This window comes from Mustela nivalis (genome assembly GCF_964662115.1).
Source record: "Mustela nivalis genome assembly, chromosome: 14".
NCBI classification, from domain to species: Eukaryota; Metazoa; Chordata; class Mammalia; order Carnivora; family Mustelidae; genus Mustela; species Mustela nivalis.
The window spans coordinates 10,461,113-10,484,844 of NC_139033.1; the positions used below are offsets into that span (position 1 = coordinate 10,461,113).

The 23,732-nt window shown below is 39.7% G+C and overlaps 1 protein-coding gene across 11 annotated transcripts in view; it reads left to right on the forward strand.

The window, feature by feature from the left end:
* HECTD4 (HECT domain E3 ubiquitin protein ligase 4) overlaps positions 1-23,732 on the forward strand; it is a 184,725-nt gene that overhangs the window by 35,125 nt on the left and 125,868 nt on the right. For all 11 annotated transcript variants that reach the window (XR_014302557.1, XM_082698252.1, XM_082698254.1 and 8 more), the window contains exon 2: positions 19,612-20,129. Coding sequence is in view for 10 of the 11 variants with exons in the window: in XM_082698252.1 (XP_082554378.1) it covers positions 19,612-20,129 (518 nt within the window). In the remaining variant the exon portion in view is untranslated. The remainder of the gene's footprint in view (positions 1-19,611; positions 20,130-23,732) is intronic.

A 23,732-nucleotide genomic window follows, 5' to 3' on the forward strand; every position in this document is an offset into this window, starting at 1 on the left:
CACCAAGCCTGAGGATGTCACCATAGGATGTATATAGCATAGTCTTTTGATTTTATTTATTTTTACAATTTATTTATTTATTTGAGAGAAGGAGAGAGTGCGAGAGAGCACGTGTGAGCAGGGGGAGGGTCAGAGAGAGAGGGAGGGAGAGAATCAGACCCTGCTGAGTGCAGAGGCTGATGCCAGCTCACATCTCATAATCCTCAGATCATGACCCGTGCTGAAATCAAGAGTAAGATGCTTACCTGACAGCCATCCAGGTGACCCTAGTATTGTCTTTTTATTTTTTATTTTTTTAAGATTTATCTATTTATTTGACATAGAGATCACAAGTAGGCAGAGAGGCAGGCAGAGAGAGAGAGGGGGGAAGCAGGCTCCCCGCTGAGCGGAGAGTCTGATTCGGGGCTCCATCCCAGGACCCTGAGATTGTAACCTGAGCTGAAGGCAGAGGCTTAACCCACTGAGCCACCCAGGTGCCCCTAGTATTGTCTTTTTAAACATCAGTGTTGTTATATGCATGTTTCTACAACTTGTTTTTTCCTATTCAGTATATCTTAGACCTTGATTCATGTGCATATGTACATGAATTATATGTAGATGAATATGAATTATGTGTAAACATATATAAATACATGAGTCATTTAGTTTCATTTTTTTAAACTTCCTCAGAGATTATTTAGCTGTTCTCCTTTTGATAGACATTTTAGGTTGATTCCAGTTTTTCTCTAATGAAACAATGTTCAATATCTTTGTATATCAAATGTTTCTAAATCCTCACAGTGCTTATCAACACTTTGTACATCAAAATGTGCATCATAGGGCGCCTGGGTGGCTCAGTGGGTTAAAGCCTCTGCCTTCAGCTCAGGTCATGATCCCAGGGTCCTGGGATGGAGCCCCACATCGGGCTCTCTGCTCAGCAGGGAGCCTGCTTCCTCCTCTCTCTCTGCCTGCCTCTCTGCCTACTTGTGATCTCTGTCTGTCAAATAAATAAATAAAATCTTAAAAAAAAATGTGCATCATAAATGAAGCTTGTCGCATTGAATTTGATACTGTTTTATTTTATTTATTTATAAATAGAATTTGGTGGTGTTTGTCTAAATATTTGTCAGGTCAATATCACTACCTACCTACGTGCTCTGGGACATCAGGGATATGAGTTGAGCACTTTTAAAATAAATCCACGTAACAAAAATATTTTAAAGCCTTAGTTGGTGGAATTTATTTTCTTTTGTTAGATAGAGCACGTTTCCAGTACAATTAAAAAAAATTGATATATGTCTTTAGAGGTGATTTTGCTGTAGTTTTAAGAGTTTTAGTGAAATTATAAAATTGCAGTTACAGATTTTGAAAAAAAAAAAGAAACCTTATTTTTCATTTTTTCAGTAACCTCTGGGTAATATACAGTATTTTAAATTAAATGTGCATCAGTGTATTAATTACAGTGTTTTTGAAATAACTTTCCAAGATATAAAATTTTTGATTATGCTTTCTGCTTCATTTTGTTGTCTGTTACATTGCTTACTAAAGAATGAATTCCTGTGTGTGTGTGTGTGTGTGTGTGTTTTAAATCTGATTTGTTTCAGAGAGAGAGAGAGAGAGAGAGAGAGCAGAAACATGAGTGGGGGTGAGGGGGGTTGGAGTGGGGTGCAGAGGGAGAAGCAGACTCCCTGCTGAGCAGAGCCCAATGTGATGGTGGTTCCGTCCCAGGATCCTGGGATCATGACCAGAGCGGAAGGCAGATGTTTAACGGAGCCACTCAGGCGACCCAAGAATCAATTCCTTTGGTTAAAAAATCATATCGGAAAGAGAAATTGAACTTTAGATATTTTGTGACATTTAGAGCATAGGTATAACATGGTATAATTTGGTATATGTGATGTTGGCAGCAAAAAATTAGTCAGAAATATCACAGGAGCAACTTTTTACTGTTGAAATCCATAGTGCACTATGTCTTTTTCATTCTTGTAAAATATTTTCATGTGTTTGTCCTGAATCATTTTAGGCAGGGACTCTGTAACTCAGAAGTGATAGTAAAAGCAGAGGGGGGAGTTTTATGTATTTTGCTTTAATAATTGATAAAGCTCTTAGAAATGTTAAGTCATATGTTCCAGATCAAGTAGATTTTTTTTTCTTATGTTTTTCTGAACGTGGGACAGGACCAGTAGCTCAGCAATGAAACCTGTATATTTCAGATATCGAAAGTAAAACTATAGATTATGAATCAGTTTAGGCTTTCTAAAGTCCAAATGAGAGGGAAAATGTATGAGCAGACCTTTGGGGTTGATAGTCATATGTAATTATTTTGGAAGAGTTTGGATGAGCAATGTTTGATAGGTGTTAGTTTCACCAGAAAGTTGTTTTTTAGATGTAAATCCATTTTAGCCAACAGTTTCTGTATTTATCTCTGATTTGCTAAGATAGGAAATGAATATGTAAGAAACTATATGGGTAAGCTTTGAATTAACCTGTTTTTAGTGGTATATCCTTATATTCCTTATTCCCTGTCCCCAACAACCTATTAAGTCTTAGCTAGGAAAGGTACATTTAATTTTAGCTATTTAGTTAGTTTTTCTGAACATTTGTTCTTTGCAGACTGAGAGAGACAGATGGATTTGAATCCTAAAGTGGAGTCTTTTGATTTAGTAAAAGAAATAACCAGCAAAGTGATAGACTAGGTTTCCAGGCAGTTTTAATTAGTCAGGCACAGCTGTGAGCAGGAATTGACAGGCAGGGCAAGATTCAGTGGCACAAAAGACGCAGCATTTCTTGTTTCTTAGAAATACTTAGTGTCAGCCATGGTCATTTGTACTTTCTGTTGAGTTGTCACTGGGTGCATATTCACGTTCTTGCCTGATGGAGCTGACAGTCACAGGCCATGGGTTTAGAATTAATCTGATTTTATAATCAAAGTGTGAATACCACTGATTTTACCTGTCTTAGTGATGTTGACCAGAGGAAGATGAGGTCTGGAGTCTCAGATTTAGTGCTGACCTGGGAATGTGTTTGAAAGTGGTTTCTCATTACATCTATTGCTTTCTGTTGTTTGTTCTATTTCCTTTTGTTGGGGGGTGGGGCTGTATGTGGGCTATCAGGTAGCATTTTATTTTATTTTTTTTAAGATTTTATTTATTTATTTGACAGACAGAGATCACAAGGAGGCAGAGAGACAGGCAGAGAGAGAGGAGGAAGCAGGCTCCCTGCTGAGCAGAGAGCCCGATTCGGGGCTCGATCCCAGGACCCTGGGATCATGACCCGAGCCGAAGGCAGAGGCTTTAACCCACTGAGCCACCCAGGCGCCCCTCAGGTAGCATTTTAGTCATTTGCTCATTCAGTAAATATTTTTTGAACATCTGTTATATGCCAGATTATGTGCATGGGATACACACTAAGGGAATAAAATAGACAAAGTTGTCAACTATACTGACATTGTTTGCAATAAATTTGAAAAAAAAATTTTTTTTATTTCAAATACTATTAACTGATGTTATTGAGTGCTTCAACATGCCCGGTGCTCTACTCTGTGCCTTATTTCAGGAGAAACAATTCAAATTGTACTGAGATTTTAGGGTAGAAGATAAAAAGATGAATGAATCTTAAGTCTGCACCCTTGAGTTTACAGTCTATCAGAATTCTTCTGGTACATAGTAATCATCTGTAAAACTGGTGTTTTAACTGAGCGTATGATTAGAATCCCTCCTGTGCACAGTTCTGAGGATGGGCAGATTCTGCCAGCTCAGACTTTCTATATCCCTTATGGGAGAGTTCATTGTCACCCTCAATGTCAGGGGGCAGGAGGGAGGCTTATCGCATGCACTCAAATCAGATAGTTCCTGTAGAACAGTGTTTCTCCATCTTGGCCTCAGCTGTGAGGCCTTCCCTGTGCACTGTAGGATATTTAGCAATGTTCCTGGCCTCCACCCACCAGATGCCAGTAGTACCTCTATTCTTGTAGCAGCCAAAAATGTGTTTAGGCATTGCCAACTGTCCCCTGGGAGGCAGTCTCTACCCACCCCTACCTCCCTCGCCTCCATTAAGAACTTCTGCTCTCAGCGTTCGTCTCCCTGTACAGTGAGCAGCTCCTTCTGGAGGCAGAGATAACTACAGCATCACCCAAAGCTTAGTTTGTGTGTCAGCTCACACGGTTCCTAAAAATGTGGAGCACTTGGGCTATTCACACCTTATACTGGGAGTACTTTAGTTATGCAGTGATGCCATCTCTAGAGAAACCACTAAGTATTTATCAGCAGTAGGGCTAATGATCTTGGTCTGCTTTTTAGGGCTGGAAATAATAAGGAACTACAACATCTTTTATTAAATATATATTCAAAAAGTATAGGTATTTTGGGTAAAAATTTGGAATATATACATACAAATAAATTTTAAAATATATATATTCTGTGATCTCACTTCTCACTTAAGAAATGGTTCCATACGACTCCCTTTAAAGCTCCCTGCATACTCTACAACCCTTCCTCTCTCCCACATAGGAAACCACTATCCTGAATTTTGTGTTTGTTTTTCTTTTTTGAAGTGGACATAGCGTCAAGATTTTATTGTCTTCATAATATAATGACATATGAAGCTTAGAATTGAATCACTTGGCCCTTTCTCTTACCTCCTCCCAGTTCAGACTACTTGCGTCTCTTACTAGCCAGTGTTCTCTTCGATCTGTCGTTGGGCTCGACACATTCAAGCCTCAGCACACTCCTCTTTGTAGTTTTAGCCTTTGCCCAGAAAATCGGCTTAGTCTGCCCACCCTAGGCGCTCTGCTTCCTGTCATATCACTGCTGTCCCTGGGCATAAAGAGAATCCTTGCCTTTCTCCTGTGTCACTTTGTGGGCTCGACTGAGAAAGCGCGGTCCGCGTGGTCTTTTGCTTTTCTTTATTGTTTGAGCATATGTACACAATCCTAAATGTTACAGAGCTTAGGTTTTTTGTGTTTTAAGACCTTATTATATAAATGGAGTTGCCATATGTATTTTTTGGTGGCTTTTTTCTTGACTCCACATGTATTATATTATGCTTGTAGGTTGATGTGTATAGCTCTACTTCTTGTAATTTTCACTGCTTCCTAATTATATGACTATACCACTGTGTATCTGTCCTCTTATTGACAGTATTTGAGTTTTTTCCTGATTTTTGTTGTTGTGGTTATTATGTTGCTGTGAATATTCTTGACCTTGTCATCTTGTGTTCAAGTGCAAGAGTTTCAGAGGGGAATTGCCCTGGAGTGGATTGCTGGACTGTAGGCTATATGCATATAGTGGGCTGGCTGATAGCCCCCAAAGACATCAGGTCCTAATCCCTGGAACCTGTAAATGTTACCGTATATGGAAAGAGACTCTTCACAGATGTCGTTAAGTTAAGAATTTTGAGTTGGGCAGATTATCCTAGATTTTCAGGTGGGCTCTAAGTGCAATCACAAGCGTCCTTAACAGAGGGGAGGCGGTGAGATTGCGCGCAGTGTGAAAGGAGAAGGCCCTAGGCTCACAGAGGGAGCGATGTGGCCACAGCCGAGGAGTGTCAGCAGCCATGCAAAGGTGGAAGAGCCAAGAAACAGATGCTCTCCTAGAGCCTCTCGAGGGAGTGCAGCCCTGCCAACACCCTGAATTTGGCTCAGTGATACTTATTTTGGACTTCTAGTCTCCAGGACTGTGAGCGGTTAAATATCTGTTGTTTTAAGCTACTAAATTTATAGAGATTTGTTAGAACAGCCATTGGAAACCAAGACAAGGAGTTTTCAATTTAACTGGACAATGCCAATTGTTTTCTAAGGTGTTTGTGCTTATATTTCCACCAGAAATGTATAAGAATTCCTATTGCTTCACATTCTTGTCAGTATTTAGTACCATTGTATTTTAGTAATAGGAGATTTTACTGAGCAATTTTGTAAAACCTAGTATGATCTTTTTTCTCCCCTGCCTCCCCAAACCTAGTTTAAGTTTTGAAAAATTTAGATCAGAATTCAAAAACAAAAACAAAAAATTGAGCACACTAATGTAAAAGTGTTGATATTAAAATGATATAATAATGAAATTCAAGGGTTTGGTTAAACTTATGGTATGCTGTGGAGAATGTATTATACCTGTTACTTCTCTTGGCTCATCTCCCAACCTGTGAGTATTTTCTGTACGTGCCGATCCTTCTCTAGAATATTATCCAGTGATTCTTTGGTACTCATTACATGACTTGGCATACCCTTGTGTCTTTTGGTTTATTTCTATTTTTATTCCATCCCATTTTACAAAATCTTGTTGGCTAAAGATAGATTGAGCCACCCAGGCACCCCTTTACCAGTCATTTAAGCATCAGATTGGTGATTTTGGCTCAGGTCACATCTTATAGGTCATGGGACTGAGCCCCACATCTGACATCTGACTCAGTCGGCTTGGGATTCTTTCCGTGTTCCTCTGCCTCTCCCCGCACTTACACTCACACATAGGCACTTTCTCTCTCTCTCTCTCTCTCAAATCTTAAAAGATTATAAATTTAGATCAGTAAAATAGCATTGGGGGAGGGGTAGTAACTATAACCTATTTGCTCAATAAGAGTATAAATAAGCACATAAATAAGAGTATAAGTGCATAAATTTTGAAGGAGCAGATATTAGTCATCAATCCCAGAATACATATTAAAATTGATTTATGAAGCTTATTTTTGATGATAAATCTATTGCTCACAGAAACAGTAATTGTACTTTAGAGGTGAATTGCATGTGAATTGCACTTTAAATATAATTTTAAAATGTATTTTCTCATTTGATTAATTTTTCTGTTGTGTTTCTTAAGAGTAAGCTTTTAAGCATATCGGAAAGTGGATTAATAGTTGTATGTAAACAGTTTTGAGGGTCTGAAAAGTTTCTGTTAGCAAAATGAAGTGGCAAATCAAGGTGATTTAGGTAGATCTGTTTTAAAAGACTGATGCTTTGAATAGAGCCCTAGCATTGGAAGAAGAAATCTTTGTCATTTATAAGAACTGTGATAAGGAGCCATCTTGTCTCTTATTATGGCTAGCAACAGGCCTCTTCACAACCCCTGTTTTGGTTTTGACAGCCTTAAAAAAAAAAACCAACTTTTTAAAGAAGATTTTACTTATTCATTAGAGAGAGAGCGAGCGAGAGAGCTAGCAAGAGAGAGCAGGAGCAACAGGGAGAGGGAGAAGCTGGCTCCCTGCTGAGCTCCATCCCAGGACCCTGGAATCCTAACCCGAGCAGAAGGCTGATGCTGAATCAACTGAGCCACCCAGGTGCCCCCTGCAAACTTTACTTACTTAGGAAACATCTGGGAAATCGCAAAAATGAAAATTGCGTAATGGATGTCTGTGTATCCTTCACAAACTTCAACAGTTTCAGCTATACTACCTACTTCTCTCCAGTATTTTGAAGTTTATTTTTGAAGTATATTTAAATCCATGACCATCACTTATTAACATAGCGTTATACTAGTTTCAGGTGTATGGTATAGTGATTCAACAGGTCCACACATCACCTGGGGCTCATCACATGTGCACTCCCTAATCCCCATCACCTATTTAACCCATCCCTCCACACCCCTTCCCTCTGGTAACCATCAGTTCTCTCTTATTTTTTCCCCTTGGCTAGTTTGTTTTGTTTTTTCAATTCCACATGGTGAAATCATGTGGCATTTGTCTTTCTCTGACTTACTTCACTTACACTCACCAGCTCCATCCGTGTTGTTACAACTAAGATTTAATAATAATAATAATAATAAGCAAGATTTCATACACCACATTTTCTTTCTCTGTTCATCATTCAGTGGACACTTGGGCTGCTTTCTTATTTTGGCTATTGTAAATAATGCTGCTGTAAACACAGGTTTACATCAATCAATCAATCAAGTAATGTAGCCCTTTGAATTAGTATTTTTGTATTCTTTGAATAGATAACGCAGTAGTGTGATTCCTGGATTATAGTTCTCTTTTAACTTCTTTGAAGAGCCTCTGTACTGTTTTCCACTGTGGCTGCACCAGTTTGCATTCCCACCAACAGTGCCAGAGGGTTCCTTTTTCTCCATATCTCTGCTCACACCTGTTTTCTTGGCTTGTTGATTTTAGCCATTCTGACAGGTGTGAGGTGGCCTTGTAGTTTTGATACGCATTTCCCTGATGAATATCAGGCACCCATTCATGTTCCTATTGGCCATCTGGATGTCGTTTTTGGAGATGTCTGTGCATGTCTTCTGCCCATTCTTAAATTTGATTATTTGGGGGGGGGTATTGAGTTTCATAAGTTCTTCATATATATGTTTATGTATTTTGGGTACTAATCCTTTATTGGATATGTCCTTTGCAAATACCTTCTCATATTCCATAGGTTGCCTTTTATTTATTTTAAAGATTTTATTTATTTGGCAGAGAGAGATCACAAGTAGGCAGAGGCAGGCAGAGGGAGAGGGGGAAGCAGGCTCCCTGCTGAGCAGAGAGCCAGATGCAGGGCTTGATCCCAGGACTCTGAGATCATACCTGAGCTGAAGGCCGAGGCTCAACCCACTGAGCCACCCAGGCGTCCCACAGATTGCCTTTTAGTTCTGTTGTTTCCTTTGTTGTACAATAGCCTTTTATTTTGTCCCAAACTGTCCCGCAGTCCCAATAGTTTATTATTGCTAGAAAGAAGTTGTTGTAGCTAATGTCAGAGAACTTACTGCCTGTGTACTCTTCTGGGATTTTTACAGTTTCAGGTCTCACATTTAGGTCTTTAATCCATTTTGGAAGGCAGCTATGCTCACCACTATACCACCAACGCCTTTAATCCATTTTGAATTTATTTTTGTGTATGGTATAAGAAAGTGGTCCAGTTTCCTTCTTTTGCATGTTGCTGTCCAGTTTTCCTAATACCATTTTTTGAAGAGACGGTCTTTTTTCCCTTTAGATATTCTTTCCTGCTTTGTCAAAGATTAATTGACTATATAGTTGTGAATTTGTTTCTAGGTTTTCTGTTCCATTGATTTTTTTTTTTTTTTTTTTTTTTTTTTTTTTTTGCCAGTACCATACTATTCTGATTACTAGAGCTTTGTAGTATAATTTGAAGTCTGGAATTGGGATCTTCCAGCTTTGCTTTTCAAGATTGCTTTGGCTACTTGGGCACTTGTGTGATTCCATACAAATTTTAGAATTGTTCTAGTTGTGTGAAAAATGCTGTTGGTATTTTGATAGGGATTGCATTAAATGTGTAGATTTCTTTGGTAGTGTAATCATCTTAACAATATTTCTTCTAGCAGGCCATGAGGGTGGGCTGTCTTTCCATGACCTATCACTTTATCCATATATATTTCAGTATGTATTTTTTTTAAGATTTTATTTATTTGACAGGCAGAGATCTCAAGTAGGCAGAGAGGCAGGCAGAGAGAGAGGGGGAAGCAGGCTCCCTGCTGAGCAGAGAGCCTGACTGATGTGGGGCTCAATCCCAGGACCCTGAGATCATGACCTGAGCTGAAGGCAGAAGCTTAACCCAAATGAGCCACCCAGGCGCCCCTTTCAGTATGTATCTAAAAGATTAAGACTCCTTTAAAAATCATAACTACAATAGTATTTCATATCTTTAAAAATTAATGATTCCTTTAAAGGGCGCATGGGTGGCTCAGTGGGTTAAAGCCTCTGCCTTCGGCTCAGGTCATGATCCTAGGATCCTGGGATTGAGCCCCGCATTGGGCTCTCTGCTCGGCAGGGAGCCTGTTTGCCCCTCTCTGCCTACTTGTGATCTCTCTGTCAAATAAATAGATAAAGTCTTTTAAAAAATTAATGATTCCTTTAAATTATGCAGGCGGTGTTCACATTTCCAATTGTCTTATAATTCTGCTAAAATTTTTTAAAGATTGTTTGAATCACTAAATAAGAGACACACACTGAGATTGACTTTTTTTTTTTTTTTTCACTTTTTCCTATTTTCTTGCCCCTCCTGCCTTAAACTTTATTTGAAGAAACTTTTTTCTGGACCATGGTTTATCAGATTTAAGTTTGATTTATTTTTTTGGAGGGGGTGGGTAAGATTATGTCCCAGTGCGGGATGTATGTTCTTATCAGTAGGCCCATAAGATCTGCTGATTTCTTATGATGTTTGCAGCTACTAAAGCTAAATGCCTAGATCTGTTAACTCAAGATAGCAAAATGGTAATAATTGGTCATATCGTTATTAGCTGGAATGCTTCTGTAAAGGGAACTCTTCTTTAATTGTTTGGTTATCTAGGTGTACAGTTCATATGAGAAAGGCAGAATAAATGTTGGAATCTTTCCTGTATTAACCACTTTTCCAAAATGAGTTGGTTTGCCAACATCATCCAGTGGTGGTTTTTCTTTCTCATAATATTATAAGCTTGTGGGTTTAAGTGTATTTGTGTTTCTTTTTTCTTTTTTTAAAAAATGTGTTCTGTTCATTGAAGATCTTGTTCTTATTGATAAGGCAAATTCATTGTTTCTCAAAGTACAATTTTCCAAAGATAGGTGAATGACAGATAAGCCCATGAAAGATGCTTAACACCATTAACCATCAGGGAAATGCAAATCAAAACCACATGAGTTACCATTTCACACCCACTTGGATGGCTCTAATCAAAAGACAGATAATAAGTGTTTGCAATGATGTGGAAAACAGAAATCTTCATATATTGCTGCTGGGAAAGTAAAATGGTATAGCCACTTTGGACAACAGTTCAACAGTTCCTCTCTAGGGTGAACAGAATTACCATATGACTCAGCAGTTTCACTGTTAGGTTTTTATCCCTTGTGGTTATATACTGATGTCCGCACAAAAACTTCAGTATTCAAAGAAGCGTTATCCATAACAGCCAAAAAGTGGAAACTCCAATGTCCCATCAGCCAGTGAATGGATAAATAAGATGTGGTCTGAGACCATGCCCTCGCCTTCTTTTAAGGGTAAACGACACGCCGTGCACTGCGGGTGCTGTTCGGAAAGGGACACGCTGCCTTGCTCGCAGCCTAGGACGTATCACTGAACGCAGCGACTGTCACGGGCATCGTGATGCGGTTCCGTTGCTTTGCGGCTCCCCGAGATTAGAACGGGCGGAGCCATGGCCGCGACTAGGGCGGCCCCAGGTAACTCAGCAGTGCGCAGACGCCAGGCTCTGGGCCTCTAGGAAGTTCTTGCAAAACGGGCCACAAAAAGGATGCGGGTCGAAGGAGGGAGGCAGAGACGCCGTGCCTGGGGGCCCAGGGCCTGCGCCGGCTGGAGGGGAAAAAAAAAAAAAAAAAAAAGATGTGGTCTATCCATAAAATGGAGTATCATTTAGCAGTGAACAGGAATGAAGGGGACAAATCCTGAAAACAGTGCTACATGAAAGAGTATTCACAAAATACCACAGATAGCAGCATTCCATTTCTATTTGAAGTGAAGAATAGGTAACTTTGTAGAGTAGGTTAGTGATGGCTTAGGGCTAAGAGATCTGGGGGAAAATGAGAGATTTCTAATGGGTACAGAATTTCTTCTGAAGGTGATGGAGGCCTTCTAAAATTGTGGTAATGACCGCACAGCTCTGAATGTACTAAAATCCATTGAATTTTGCTCTTTAAGTGGATGAATTTCATGGTATGTGAATTATAATAAACCTCTTAAAAAATTTTTAGAGACTACCCAGAGTTACCCAGAGAATCTGCCTCAAATGTAGATTCCAGGGCACATCTTACTTAGACTTCTCAAAACAGTCTTTGTAAGTGGAGCCCAGGAATCTTTTTTTTTTTTTTCTTTAAACACATCCAGAAGTTGTGATTTACACTGTTTAGAATTATTATCAAAGTTCTTCGTTATGCCGTCCATCCCTGTAACTTCCTACTTTTGTGGCTTCTAGAGCAATACACTCGATTTCTTCCACATGATAGCCCTTTAATTTTATGAAGGTTGCCCCCTCCTCCCTTGCAGGCCACGCATCCCTAGTTCCTTAACCATTCCTCATGTGACATGATTGCCAGATTAGTCAAATCACCCTCTCCTGGACTCCTACTAGTCTGCTAATGACTTCTTGAAATGAGGTACTCTGAACTGAACGGGATATTCCAGTTAGAGTTTGACCATTGCGGAATATAAATGGGATTATTATCTCCCTTGCTCCTGATAGTGGAATTCTTCTAATGCATTTTAAGATTGCATTAGCATTTTTTAAACAGTGTTGCCTCAGACCACGCATGTGTTTAGTTCCATGCCTCCTTTACCCTATCCTCAACACTCCTGGCTTTTATCTAGTCAGGATTTCCTTCTTTCAGGGTTATATGAAAAAATTCCCTTTCTTGATGGTGATCTAGTCAAAAATAAGGATACCCTAACGGTTGTTGAGCAGTTTCGGCTTTTTCAGAGAGCTCCCTGAACTTGTGTTTGACCTTAGCTGTGTAAATGAGGTGGGTGTTGGCTTCAGTTTTACAAAGGTAGAAATACCGACCAAGTGAGTTTAAGTAAAATACCTAAGGGGAAATTGTTACTTGTGGAGCCTGAGCTGGAACCCAGTTCCCCTAACTCAGTGGTTTGAAATCTTGGCTGCACATTGCTTTCACTTGTGGAGTGGAAAAAAGCCTGGATCTCATCCCTAAATATTCTGAGTTAATCTGACTGGAGTGGGGGCCCACTCAGGAGTATTGTTTTAAAAAGCTCCCAAAACAGTTCAGATGTGCAGCCAGGGTTGAGAACAACGGCTCTAGCTCATATTTTGGTGTTCCCTTCTTTCACTACACATATTTTCTTCATCTGATTAAAAGGCTCTTACGTGGAAGAGGAAGAATTTCTGTTGCTCCAGAAGGCAGATTTATAATTAGTCCAACCGAAGGAGGGTTACTCAGAAGTATAGTGGGAACCAGATGTACATCCTAAGGGAATTATTCTTGGAATTAATGTATCATCTCATTTGTTAATTTATCAAATATTTATGTGCCAGACACTGTGCTAAACTCTGGTGTTAGAAAAGTGAATAAGCTCTGGTTTTTCCCCTTTTAGTACTTGGTTGAAAGAGGGGACAGACTGGGAATAAACAACATAGTAGTGTGGTGTTACGCATATTAGAGTTACAGGGTTTCCTTCTTTGTTACGTTTCTCTATTTAAAAAACCAGTGGTTTTTGTTTTTTTACTAAAATATACTTATGCTAAGGGTTTGAATATATCACAGCCTGGTAATCTTTACGTATGTGAAGTAAGCAGTTAACAAATGTCATCTCAGAGAGATTTTCCTGCACTCCTAACAAATCATCAATCTATTCCTATTGTGAAATAGCAGACACATTTTTCCTTACAGTTTGTGGTGGATCCTCTGATAGAGATATGTGCTGGATACTGTGGAAGCACGTAGTAGCTAATTTTGGAAAGGAGAAGAGAGAGAGTAACGAAATCAGAATTTTTCAAAAGTAAGTAGCAGAGCTGAATTTTGAAAGGTAGGAGTTGGGCTGAATGGGGTGAACTTTTAAGCAACAAAACCAGGAGATGGAAAAATAGGACCCTGGTCATGAGGACATGACAAAAGATGAAAGCTGGATAAGGGCAAGGTCAAGTGGAACTTTATGCAAGAAGAATTGGGAAAGTGATTTCTTAGATAGGGAATTCTCAGGAGTTTTTGTTTAACTACCCCCAACATGGGGCTTGAACTCAGGACCCAGAGTCACATGCTCTACTGACTCAGCCACCCAGGTGCCCTGAGTCCTCACCAGTCTGACAATCCTGCCATCAATAGCAGGTGCGTGAAGATGTGGGCGAGATCACTGAGTGCTGGAGCAGGTTTTACAGGACTGAGCCTAAACCAAATATTCTGGAAACCAGTCAAAGGCCATTCTAGTTGAGGTACCAAGCTCGCGGCTAAAACTCATGAATTAAACTGTGACACTTAATCGTGTTGTCTGTCAGTCAAGTAAAAGATCCTTTTTAAAAATCGGAGATGTCAAAAAAGCATTCAAATGAATACCTATTTCCAGGATCAGATATGTAGCTTCGGGGTTTAGTTTAATTGATAAGTGATCCACTCTTGAATTAGGCTTTCATATTAGAGATAGAATTCCATCCTTGCACTCACAATTCATTTACTTGGTTCACTTGAGATCTTACATTCTGTGAATTGCCATATGCAATTCAATTTGGCCATGATTGCCATCTTCATAATGTGAAAAACAGTGGGAAAATTTGTAGAAGGGTTTAAAAAATGCACTCTAACATTTGAGAGGATTTCAGTATTCTATAACCTTTCCTTACAAATTTTGTATTGGGTTTGCAAGTCTGGCCAGTTGATCTGCTTTGAAATAATAACCCAGGTATAAATTCCTTTTATGCTGACGGGTATGTAGAATGAATTGGTTAATGTACCATAATGGGGAGCACAGTAATGTAATTCATCTGTCGGAGCTTGAGTGATCCTGAGTATCAGTGTATGTGCTGCGAGGCTGGCACAGTCCTGAGTTTTAAGTATCCTTTCATTTTGGAGAGTGAAAGGTTTTATTGTTCATTCATAGCTCCCAATATCTGTGGCCTTCCCCATCCCACCATTCAGTCTTCCCTCCTAACCAGGAATCTAATCAGCCCTGTGTTTTTTGCTGCCAAAGTGCAACAGATGGAACTCGTCAGCGGATTTAAGGACAGCATATCCTGTGGTATGGTGATGATTTTTTGTCAGCTGTCCCCCCCTCCCTATTTTAAATATATCCACTGTGTCACCATTTGTTTGACTACCAGTTAAAGATAGCGTTTGCTTTTCAAAAGTATCCCCTGTAGTTATGATCGCTTAAATATGAACTATTTAACTTGTCATCACTGTTTGTTTGTTTTTTTAAATAGAGAAAAATCCATGTTTCTATTACCACAAATACTAATGACCTTTCAAATTGAACAAGCATGTTTTACATAGTCCTACTTATAGGGCATATATAATTTTTCTGCTTTATCTTTGGTTTTAACTTGCTTAAGTTATTGCATAATATTCCATTGTCCTATGTTTTTTTTTTTTTAAAGATTTTATTTATTTATTTGACAGAGAGAAATTACAAGTACACTGAGAGGCAGGCAGAGAGAGAGAGAGAGAAGGAAGCAGGCTCCCTGCTGAGCAGAGAGCCTGATGTGGGACTCCATCCCAGGACCCTGAGATCATGACCTGAGCCGAAGGCAGCGGCTTAACCCACTGAGCCACCCAGGCGCCCCTCCATTGTCCTATGTTTTAATTGAACACTTCCCTTCTCTTCATTTGTTAAAAATATTGTTTGTTTGACAGAGACTGAGAGCACAGCCTTGTGGGTACTGGGAGAGGGAGAAGCAGGCTCCCTACTGAGCAGGGAGCCTGATGCAGGACTCCATCCCAAGACCCTGAGGTCAGGACCTGAGCTGATGACAGACACTTAACCGACTGAGACACCTAGGCCCCCCTTCCCTTTTTATTTGTTTTAATTTTTAAGATTTTATTTAAGTAATCTCACACCCAACGTGGGGCTTGAATTTAGAGCTCCAAGATCAAGAATCACATGCTGTACCAACTGAGCCAGCCACGTGCCCCTGAACATAGCTTTTTTTTTTTTTTAAGGTTTTATTTATTTATTTATTTATTTATTTATTTATACATACAGAGAGACCCAGCAAGAGAGGAAACACAGTCAGGGGGAGTGGGAGAGGGAGAACAGGCTTCCAACAGGCTACCCGCTGAGCAGGAAGCCTGATACAGGGCTGTTTCTCAGGACCCTGGGATCAGGAGTAAGCCAAAGGCAGATGCTTAACGACTGAGCCACCCAGGGGCCCCGAACATTTCTTTTTTGGATGTTAAGATTTCGTCTGCTTTTTCCACTATAATGAAACTTCAGTATATTTATTTCTGGAAAATTTTTTTAGGTTAAATTCTTAGAAAGGGGTTACTCTATTTCAGAGGTAGGCTCTAATACATCTTTTAATTTCTTGACAATTTTAGAGACTTACATCTCTTTTCTGAAGAGTGATATAGTTAGAAATTAATATTTACATTTAGGGGGAATACAATAGTTCATGCCCTAATCTTTTCTATTAATTATTGGTTTAGTTAGTTTCTTTATTTGTAACATTCTCTACTACTTCAAAAGCCTCTCTGCTTTTTCTCACTATGACGATTACTTGAAATGCGTGTTGACATTTCACATTTCACATCACGGCTGGAAGGTACATGCTCTTGTATTTTTCCACATGGAAAATGGAAAGAAATTGGCTGAAATGAGTTGATCCTCTATAACTACTCTTACGTCAAATATTGGAGTCTTGTTCAAAATTTGGCTGGCAAAGAATATTTTGCCTACCTTCTGTTAGACTTTCCAGAATGATGTTGTCTTAGATTAAACTTGTGTGTCATGTAGGACTTTAAAAAAAAAGAAATTAAGGCAACACATTACTTTGAAAGTCATTCCCTTCATTGGGTGATTCGTTATCCCTGAAGTAGTTAGTGACCCTTGCTTCTGATTAAGGATGATGGGGGATCTTCCCTGCTCCTTAAATACTTTTCCCCCTTTTTAAAGGAAAGTATTCCTTTCCTAATGACATTTTGGATTTTTTATCTTCTTTAAAAGCAGTTACTGAGAGCAGTGGTTTTTATATGAGGATCTGAGACAAATCATTTAATATTCATAAGTACCAGAATAGATCCTTCATCGCTGATGTACTAAAGCTCAAAGGTATGATGTCTTTATGAAATGATTTTTGGCCATGACCTTCAACTTCGAATTCTGAAAAACAGCAGTGTAGCGCACAGTTCTTAGTTTTCATGAGGGGCCATTCCAATGGAATGCTGAGTAGCCTAATGGATTTCTGAAAGCATAGTGTGCCTTAGATACTGCTAAATCAATAAACATAAGTCACTTAAGTGTGTATATCATATAATATTTGGTTAATTATAACTCAGATCCTTTCAAAATCCTTTTCGGAATGCCAAAATATAGCTGAAGTACTTATAAAAATAGAATCATAAGAAAAGTGCAGAAGTGTATTATAGAATTTTTTTCTAGCTAGTCTTAATGTTTGGAGTTAGCTCTAGATTCTGTCATAAACATCTTTATACAAACCATGAAATACCACATTTTAGAGCCACTTATCTTTAAGATGGATAATAAAAGGAAATAGGTAGGTTTAATGTTACTGAGTTGTTCTTTGATTCTTGGTTCTAATAAAAGTCTGTATTGAATTTTTTAGTACTTGCTTCATATAAACAAAGTAGATGATCAATGTACCATAAATAAAATGTGTGGAACTTGTATGTGTTTCATATGTATTTTATATCAAAGAGTAGTATTGGGTGGAAATCACAAAACCAATATTGGAAAGCTCTTAAATTCATTTTAGATGTTCATAAGTAGGAGACAAAGCTTTGTGATTTTTTTTTAAATTTTTATTTTATTAGGGGGAGAGAGCATGGGTGGGGAGGGGGTGCCGGAAGAGGTAAAGGGAGAGGGGAAGCAACCTCCCCGTTGAGCAGAGAGCCCACACTGGACTCGGTCCCAGGACTATGGGATCATGACCCAAGCAGAAGGCAGAGGCTCAACCGACTGAGCCACCCCAGTCGCCTTTTCATTTTTTTTAACAACATTAAAATCATCTCAGTCTTTAGTTATTGATTTTAATGGTAGAGGCTGGTTTTTGAGGGAAGATCCTAAAAGGAGGGGGGAATATAAAGGCAGTCTGACTTCCTTGAATATTGATTACAGCTTCAAGGTAAATGGTTGCCCTTGAAATGTGAGGGTTTTTTTGTTTGTTTTTTTAAGGAACTTGAGTTATTTTATCTGCTGCCATGTGAAAAATAAAAGGGTGATCTGTGTTTGAATCCAGTTAAAAGTTAGGAGAATACAGTTCGGTATGACTTGATGGTCAAAGACAATTAAACACTGTTTGCTCCTGTTGTATTAAAAACTAACTAAAAATGGCCCTTGTTCTTAATTTTAATACGACCTGCAATATAGCTGTACCCAATGATATCTAGTGGAACACAGATATAGCCTGGTTGGAATTTTTTTCCTTTTGTTTAGAAATTATCATATAATTAAATAGCCCTTTTTAGGGTAACCCCCCTAAATTCATACTGTTATATGAATTTAACACACCTATAGATTCAGGATCCCACCACCACCACAATCAGGATACAGAACAGCTTTTTCATTCCAAAAAATTTCTTTATACTATCGTTATATTAGTCCTTCCCTGCCTATTCCCCTGACCTCTGACCATCACTGATCTCTTCTGTATCACTATATAGTTCTATTCTGTTTTTTCCAGAAAACCCTGTAAATGGAATCCTACAGATGCAACCTTTTGAAATTGGCGGGTTTCCCTCAATTCAGTGCCACTGAGATTCATTGAAGTTGTGTATATCAATGGTTCTTTTCTTCTTATTGCTAAGTTGTTGTTTGAAATCTTATGGCATTTGGAAGTTTTTTCTGATCTGATAGGGTGGCACTGAAATTCGAATTACTTACTGTTTTTTTTTTTTTAACATGACCTTTTTTTAAAAAAAATGAAGTACATTTTCTGAATTGAAATTATTTATTTATAAATAGGCCCCACACCCAACATGGGGCTTGAACTCATGACCCTGAGATCAAGTCGCCCACTCTATTGACTGAGCCAGCCAGGTGCCCCAGAATTTGTTGTTTAAATTGAACATTTTTTCAGTTCAGTGACTTGCATGTATAGCTAAGCAAGACTGTTACTGTGTTTACATTGTTCTGGATTGGGCTGTTTTCAAGGGCAAAGTTTGAGGTAATAAAAGTATTTTGCAGGTTTCTGAGAGAAATAAAGTGATCTATAACCTTTCAAAATGTCAGTGCCAATGACGTGACAGAATTTTCTTTGCTTTTATTTCAAACCTCTTCTCACCCTGACTTTCTGGTCTACTGAGAACCAGATACCCCTGGCGCCTGGTAGTCAGTTTTAATGTGCTTGCTCCTAAAGTGCCCTCCTTGGTTCCTTACAATGGTCTGTTCATTTTAACCTAGTTCTATGCATATGCTTTTTGCATCATAAAGTCCCTTTAATTCTTTATCTTGATAGTTGGTTCCTTTCTTAGGATTAAGGATTTAATGGTTTTATTCTCCTAGTGGCTGAAAATCTAGAGGCCTCCTGGTAATTGTATGTTTTGGCAAGAAAATAGTGCTTCCTTGATCAGTATGAACCGAATTAATCTATACCATGTTACCAACTGAGATAATAGATTAACAGTAGTAAGAATGGAGTGTTCTTCAAAATCAAAGACCAATACAATATCAATGATTTAGGAGTAGGTATATTCGATTCTGAAGATGAAATTTTGTTCTTTTCACTTACAGTCCACTTGGTAATGGGAATTAGACTTATATTATACCTCAAAAGCATTTAACAAGGACCTGTACCTCAATTTTCTAAAATTACTTGAATTAATTTCCGACTTCATACTTAACTGTTTTCATGATTTGTGCTCTTTGACCCAGGCCTGATATTACTTTTAACCGGGGCACTAGCAGAAACGCCACAGAAAAAAGTCTCCAGCAAATACCTGGGTTTTACAACACCTATTTTCATATTTGGTTCCAACTAAGATGACTTATGTGGACTATTTTTAGATGCCATCGGATATATTTGCTGGAACTGATGAAAGCCATGGTGAAAAACTGTACATACCAATGTCTTTATTGTTCCCTCCCTTTAGATTTTAACGTTTGAGACCAAGAATCCGACGGAATTAGCCGAACGTTTGCGCTCCGTCTGTGGGAATCAGAGCAATGCGTATGCCCGCCTGCTGGAGTACCGCCTGAATGCCTTGCGAGGACTGTGGAATGCCCAGCGCCAGCTGGCCTTGGAAGAACAGCACGAAAGAGAAAGTTCGGGTGACGAAGAAACATTGGCTCTGCTCAAACGCCAGGGCTTGTTGCAGCAACCCGAGCAAGCTCCCTTCACATCTCGGATGGGGCTCCTGCTGGTCTTCCCCCTTATCCAGTCCCAGAGCAGAACGGACCCCTCTCTCTGTAACATAACTGCTGAGGTGCTATTGAACTGCCTTCGCGACTGCCAGCCTTTGAGCCTGACCAAGGAGCCTGCTGACTGTCTCAATGGAATTGAAACTTTGCTGTGCTCCTGGCTAGAAGACACTTCGGACACCGGCCGACACATCCCACATAAGCAGAAAGAAAATGCTGCTGCTGCTCTGGTGGCTTTGGCGTGTGCCAGGTAAGGACCAGCAAATGGACCACGTGGTAGCCTTGTGATGGCTGCTGCTGGGGGGGTGGTGAGGGCGGGGGGTTGTGGAGTGAGAGGCGGGCCTCTGTGATGGCAGTCTTAACCTCCAGTAGTCAGTCTTCGTTGGCAATATTGAATTTCACAGCCTCGACAGCGCATAAGATACTTTCACCAAAACTTGGCACCAGGACCCTGAGCTGGAGCCCAAGTTCAAGTGTTTGTTGTCTGCCATCCTGTGATAAAGCTGAAGCGGCTTAAAAGGGAGAGCCAGCCCTTGCCGTATCTCCTCACCCCCTTGATGATTAGTGATGTAGGTCCCGCAGTTGGTGGAGGATGGTTTATCTATATTTCTCCTCGAAGGATGGCCAGAAAATTGGTAGAGCTTTTAATTTCTTCATTTTTTCATTTTTAATTTTTTCAGCAAGTGAGTGAGTTATTATTACCCGGACTCCGTTATGCAGGCTTGGTCACAAATTATATTTCTGGACCATGATGCTTGCTTTCATTAATTTAACTGAAAGATCTCTCTGTATGTGTCCAGATTTAAAGATCTTATTTATTTGACAGAGAGAGATGCACACACAAGCAGGGGGAGTGGATGGAGAGGGAGAAACAGGCTCCCTGCTCACAGGACCCCGAGACCATGATCCAAGCTGAAGGCAGATGCTTAGCCAACTGAGCCACCCTGGTGCCCCTGTGTATGTCCAAATTGAATAGTGTGCCGTCCTTTTTGTGTAAGCGGATCTAATTGATCTAATTGTTGATCTGATATCAATAGTAAATGTTAGAGTTACTTTTCCAGGAGGGGGTCTCTACAAGTCTCTTGCCCAGTAACCTGTATGTGTGAGAAAAAGGTTCACTGCCCTTGCTTTCCTTAAGCTAGTCGTCTAGAGACCAATTAGGACTGTGGTCTGACAGATTAGTGTCATTAATTAATGTCATTAATCTGTCCTTCTCGCTTCAGAGTTCTTTCCTTTTTTTTTTTCTTTTAAGCAAAGAATATGTGGAAAAATTCTTCTTGAAAGATTACAGAATTCTTGGTTATAAGACTTCTTCCCCTATTTTTATGGTTTCAAAGTTGACCTTTAAATGGTTGACTCTCAAACTATTTTTAAGGCAAAATGGCACCAGGATTAATTGTCAGTTTCTTTGCCCCAAGCAAACTGTCCTAGCCTAGTTTTAGATCCCTGAAGACTGGTTGATTGTGGAAATCCTGACAGGAGCTTAATTCTGGAGACAGTGGGTAGCACTGAATTAAGTTTTCCTGGAAAGGCTTTATATTAGATTGGTATCTTGTATTTGTGGAAGACCATTTTAGACCCTAAATAAACTTGTTACCAATACAAAAGTCCCGTTTTTGTATTGGGCACCTGGGTGGCTAAGTCGATTGGGCATCCAACTCTTGATTTTGGCTCAGATCGTGGTCTCATGGTTGTGAGATTGAGGCCCATGTGAGGCTCTGTGCTCGGTGGGGAATCTGCCTAAGAGTCTCTCTTTCCCTCTACTCCTCTCTCCCCTTCCCCAATGCATGTGTGCATGTTTACTCTCTCAAATAGATAAATAAATTTTTATTTGTATTCACTTTTAAAAAAGATTTTATTTGACAGAGTGCAAGAGAACACAAGCAGGGTTTGTGGCAGAGGAAGAGGAAGAAGCAGGCTCCTCCCAAGCAGGGAACCTGATATGGGGCTTGATCCCAGGACTCTGGGATCGTGATTTGAGTGAAGGCAGACGCTTAACTGACTGAACCACCCAGGTGCCCTTAAATCTTTTTTAAAAATCCCATTTTGAGAAAATTTAAAAACTTTTTTTTTTTTATATTTAGAGAGTGAGACCATGAGCAGAGGGAGGGATAAAGGGAGAGGGAAACTCTCAAGCAGACTCTTTGCTGAGCTCTGAGCCCAACATGGGGCTCAATCCCATGACCTCGAGATCATGATCTGAGCCAAAGTCAAGAATCAGGCACTTAGCCAACTGAACCACCCAGGCCCCCGAAATTTTGCTTTTAAGTAGAATTCTTTAGATAGACTTGGAGTGTTAGGAATAATCATCAACTTAGTTTTAAACATTTTTATTTATTGAATATGGAATCAAACTTTTTTTATTGTGCCCACATTCAATCTGATGATTACTGAAATTGTTTCATGTGCTTGATATTCCAAATTCCACTCAGAAATGTTGAAATGAATGTTTTTATTTTCTTCATGTTTTTTGTTTTGTGTTTAAAGATGATTCCTATACTGCTAATATTGTCACCTCTTTCTGGACTTTCTTTACATCAGAAGTCTTCACCTTTTCAGTTGGTCATCTACTTTAATGAAGTTATTTGGCACCTATTATTGAACGTTTGAGATTGATGCTTTCAAAGACAACATTTTCAAAATATTATTTTGAATGTTTACTTGTTCAGCCAATTTATTAAGTAACTTTGCCAGGAATCTTGCTGATTCTTAGGAATATAGTGATTAGTGGTTTCACACTTTGCCGTTGAATGGACTCGGGGTGATTCATTTTGTAAATAATTATTGCTCATTTACATTGTGCAAGGTACTCTCATAGGCACTGGGGATACAACAGTGAGCAAGATGGTTGGTCCCTCAATTGCAAAATTGACCTGAATCAGATAACTTCAGGGGGCTTTTCATTTATAAGAACACATGCCAGGATCTTTTGATAGAGAATGATGAGGGGGGTGGGGTGAGACAGCATTAGCTGGAGATACCAGGGACGGCCTTACTGAAGAGGTGCCCAATGAACACAGGCCAGGATGAGGAGAATGAACCAACCAGACATCAAATAGCCAATGATGGTGTGTTCTGGTCAAGAAGAGCAGCAAGTGGCACAACCCTGATTTTTTTTTTGTGCTTGGGGTGGCTGAGGGGGCCAGCACAGTAACCCGGGGGCTGGAATACAGTGGGAGAGAGAAGGGGCAGGAGAGGAGCTTGGCAGGGCTCAGGTCATTGTAGGGGCTTAGGAGCCGTGGAAGGAGTTTGAATTTTATTCTGAAAGTGTAATTCAGTCTGGCAGGTAATAATACCTTTACAGTTGGTCCCAAGTGTTCCCGTGTGCTTTTCCCCTCTATTTTAACCTCCCTGCATGCCACAGAGATGCCACTGTTGGACAGATGAAGAAGCAAAATCCACAGGATTTAGGTGACAGGGTTGAGATGGTGTAGCTGGTGAGAGGCATGAATCCCAACTTGAGATTTTAGACCCTCTCTGCCACCTTCCTGCTTTATATTCTTTGGGTTTGATTCTGTGAGCACCAGGGGGTAGTGAAAGGGGCAATTAAGAGGACTTCAAGCCTACTCAGTCCAGTGTCGGGTGTTCCGTTTCTTCTGGGGCTGAGGCATGTGATACCTAGCAATTAAAGCCTTGGCTGAGAGAATAAGGCAGCGATCCGAAGTCGGCCTATCTGATACAGGCGGTCATCTAGTTCAGGAAATGTTCTGTGGTGATTTATACTTGGGATCTGGCCAGGTGAGTCCTGTGCATCTTAAAAGTGCCTTCTTTTAGATTCCGTTGGCCATATTCTAGATTTCCCCAAATCTTGAGGCTTGGGAACCAAAAGGAAATTGGGTAGCAGTGAGCTCGG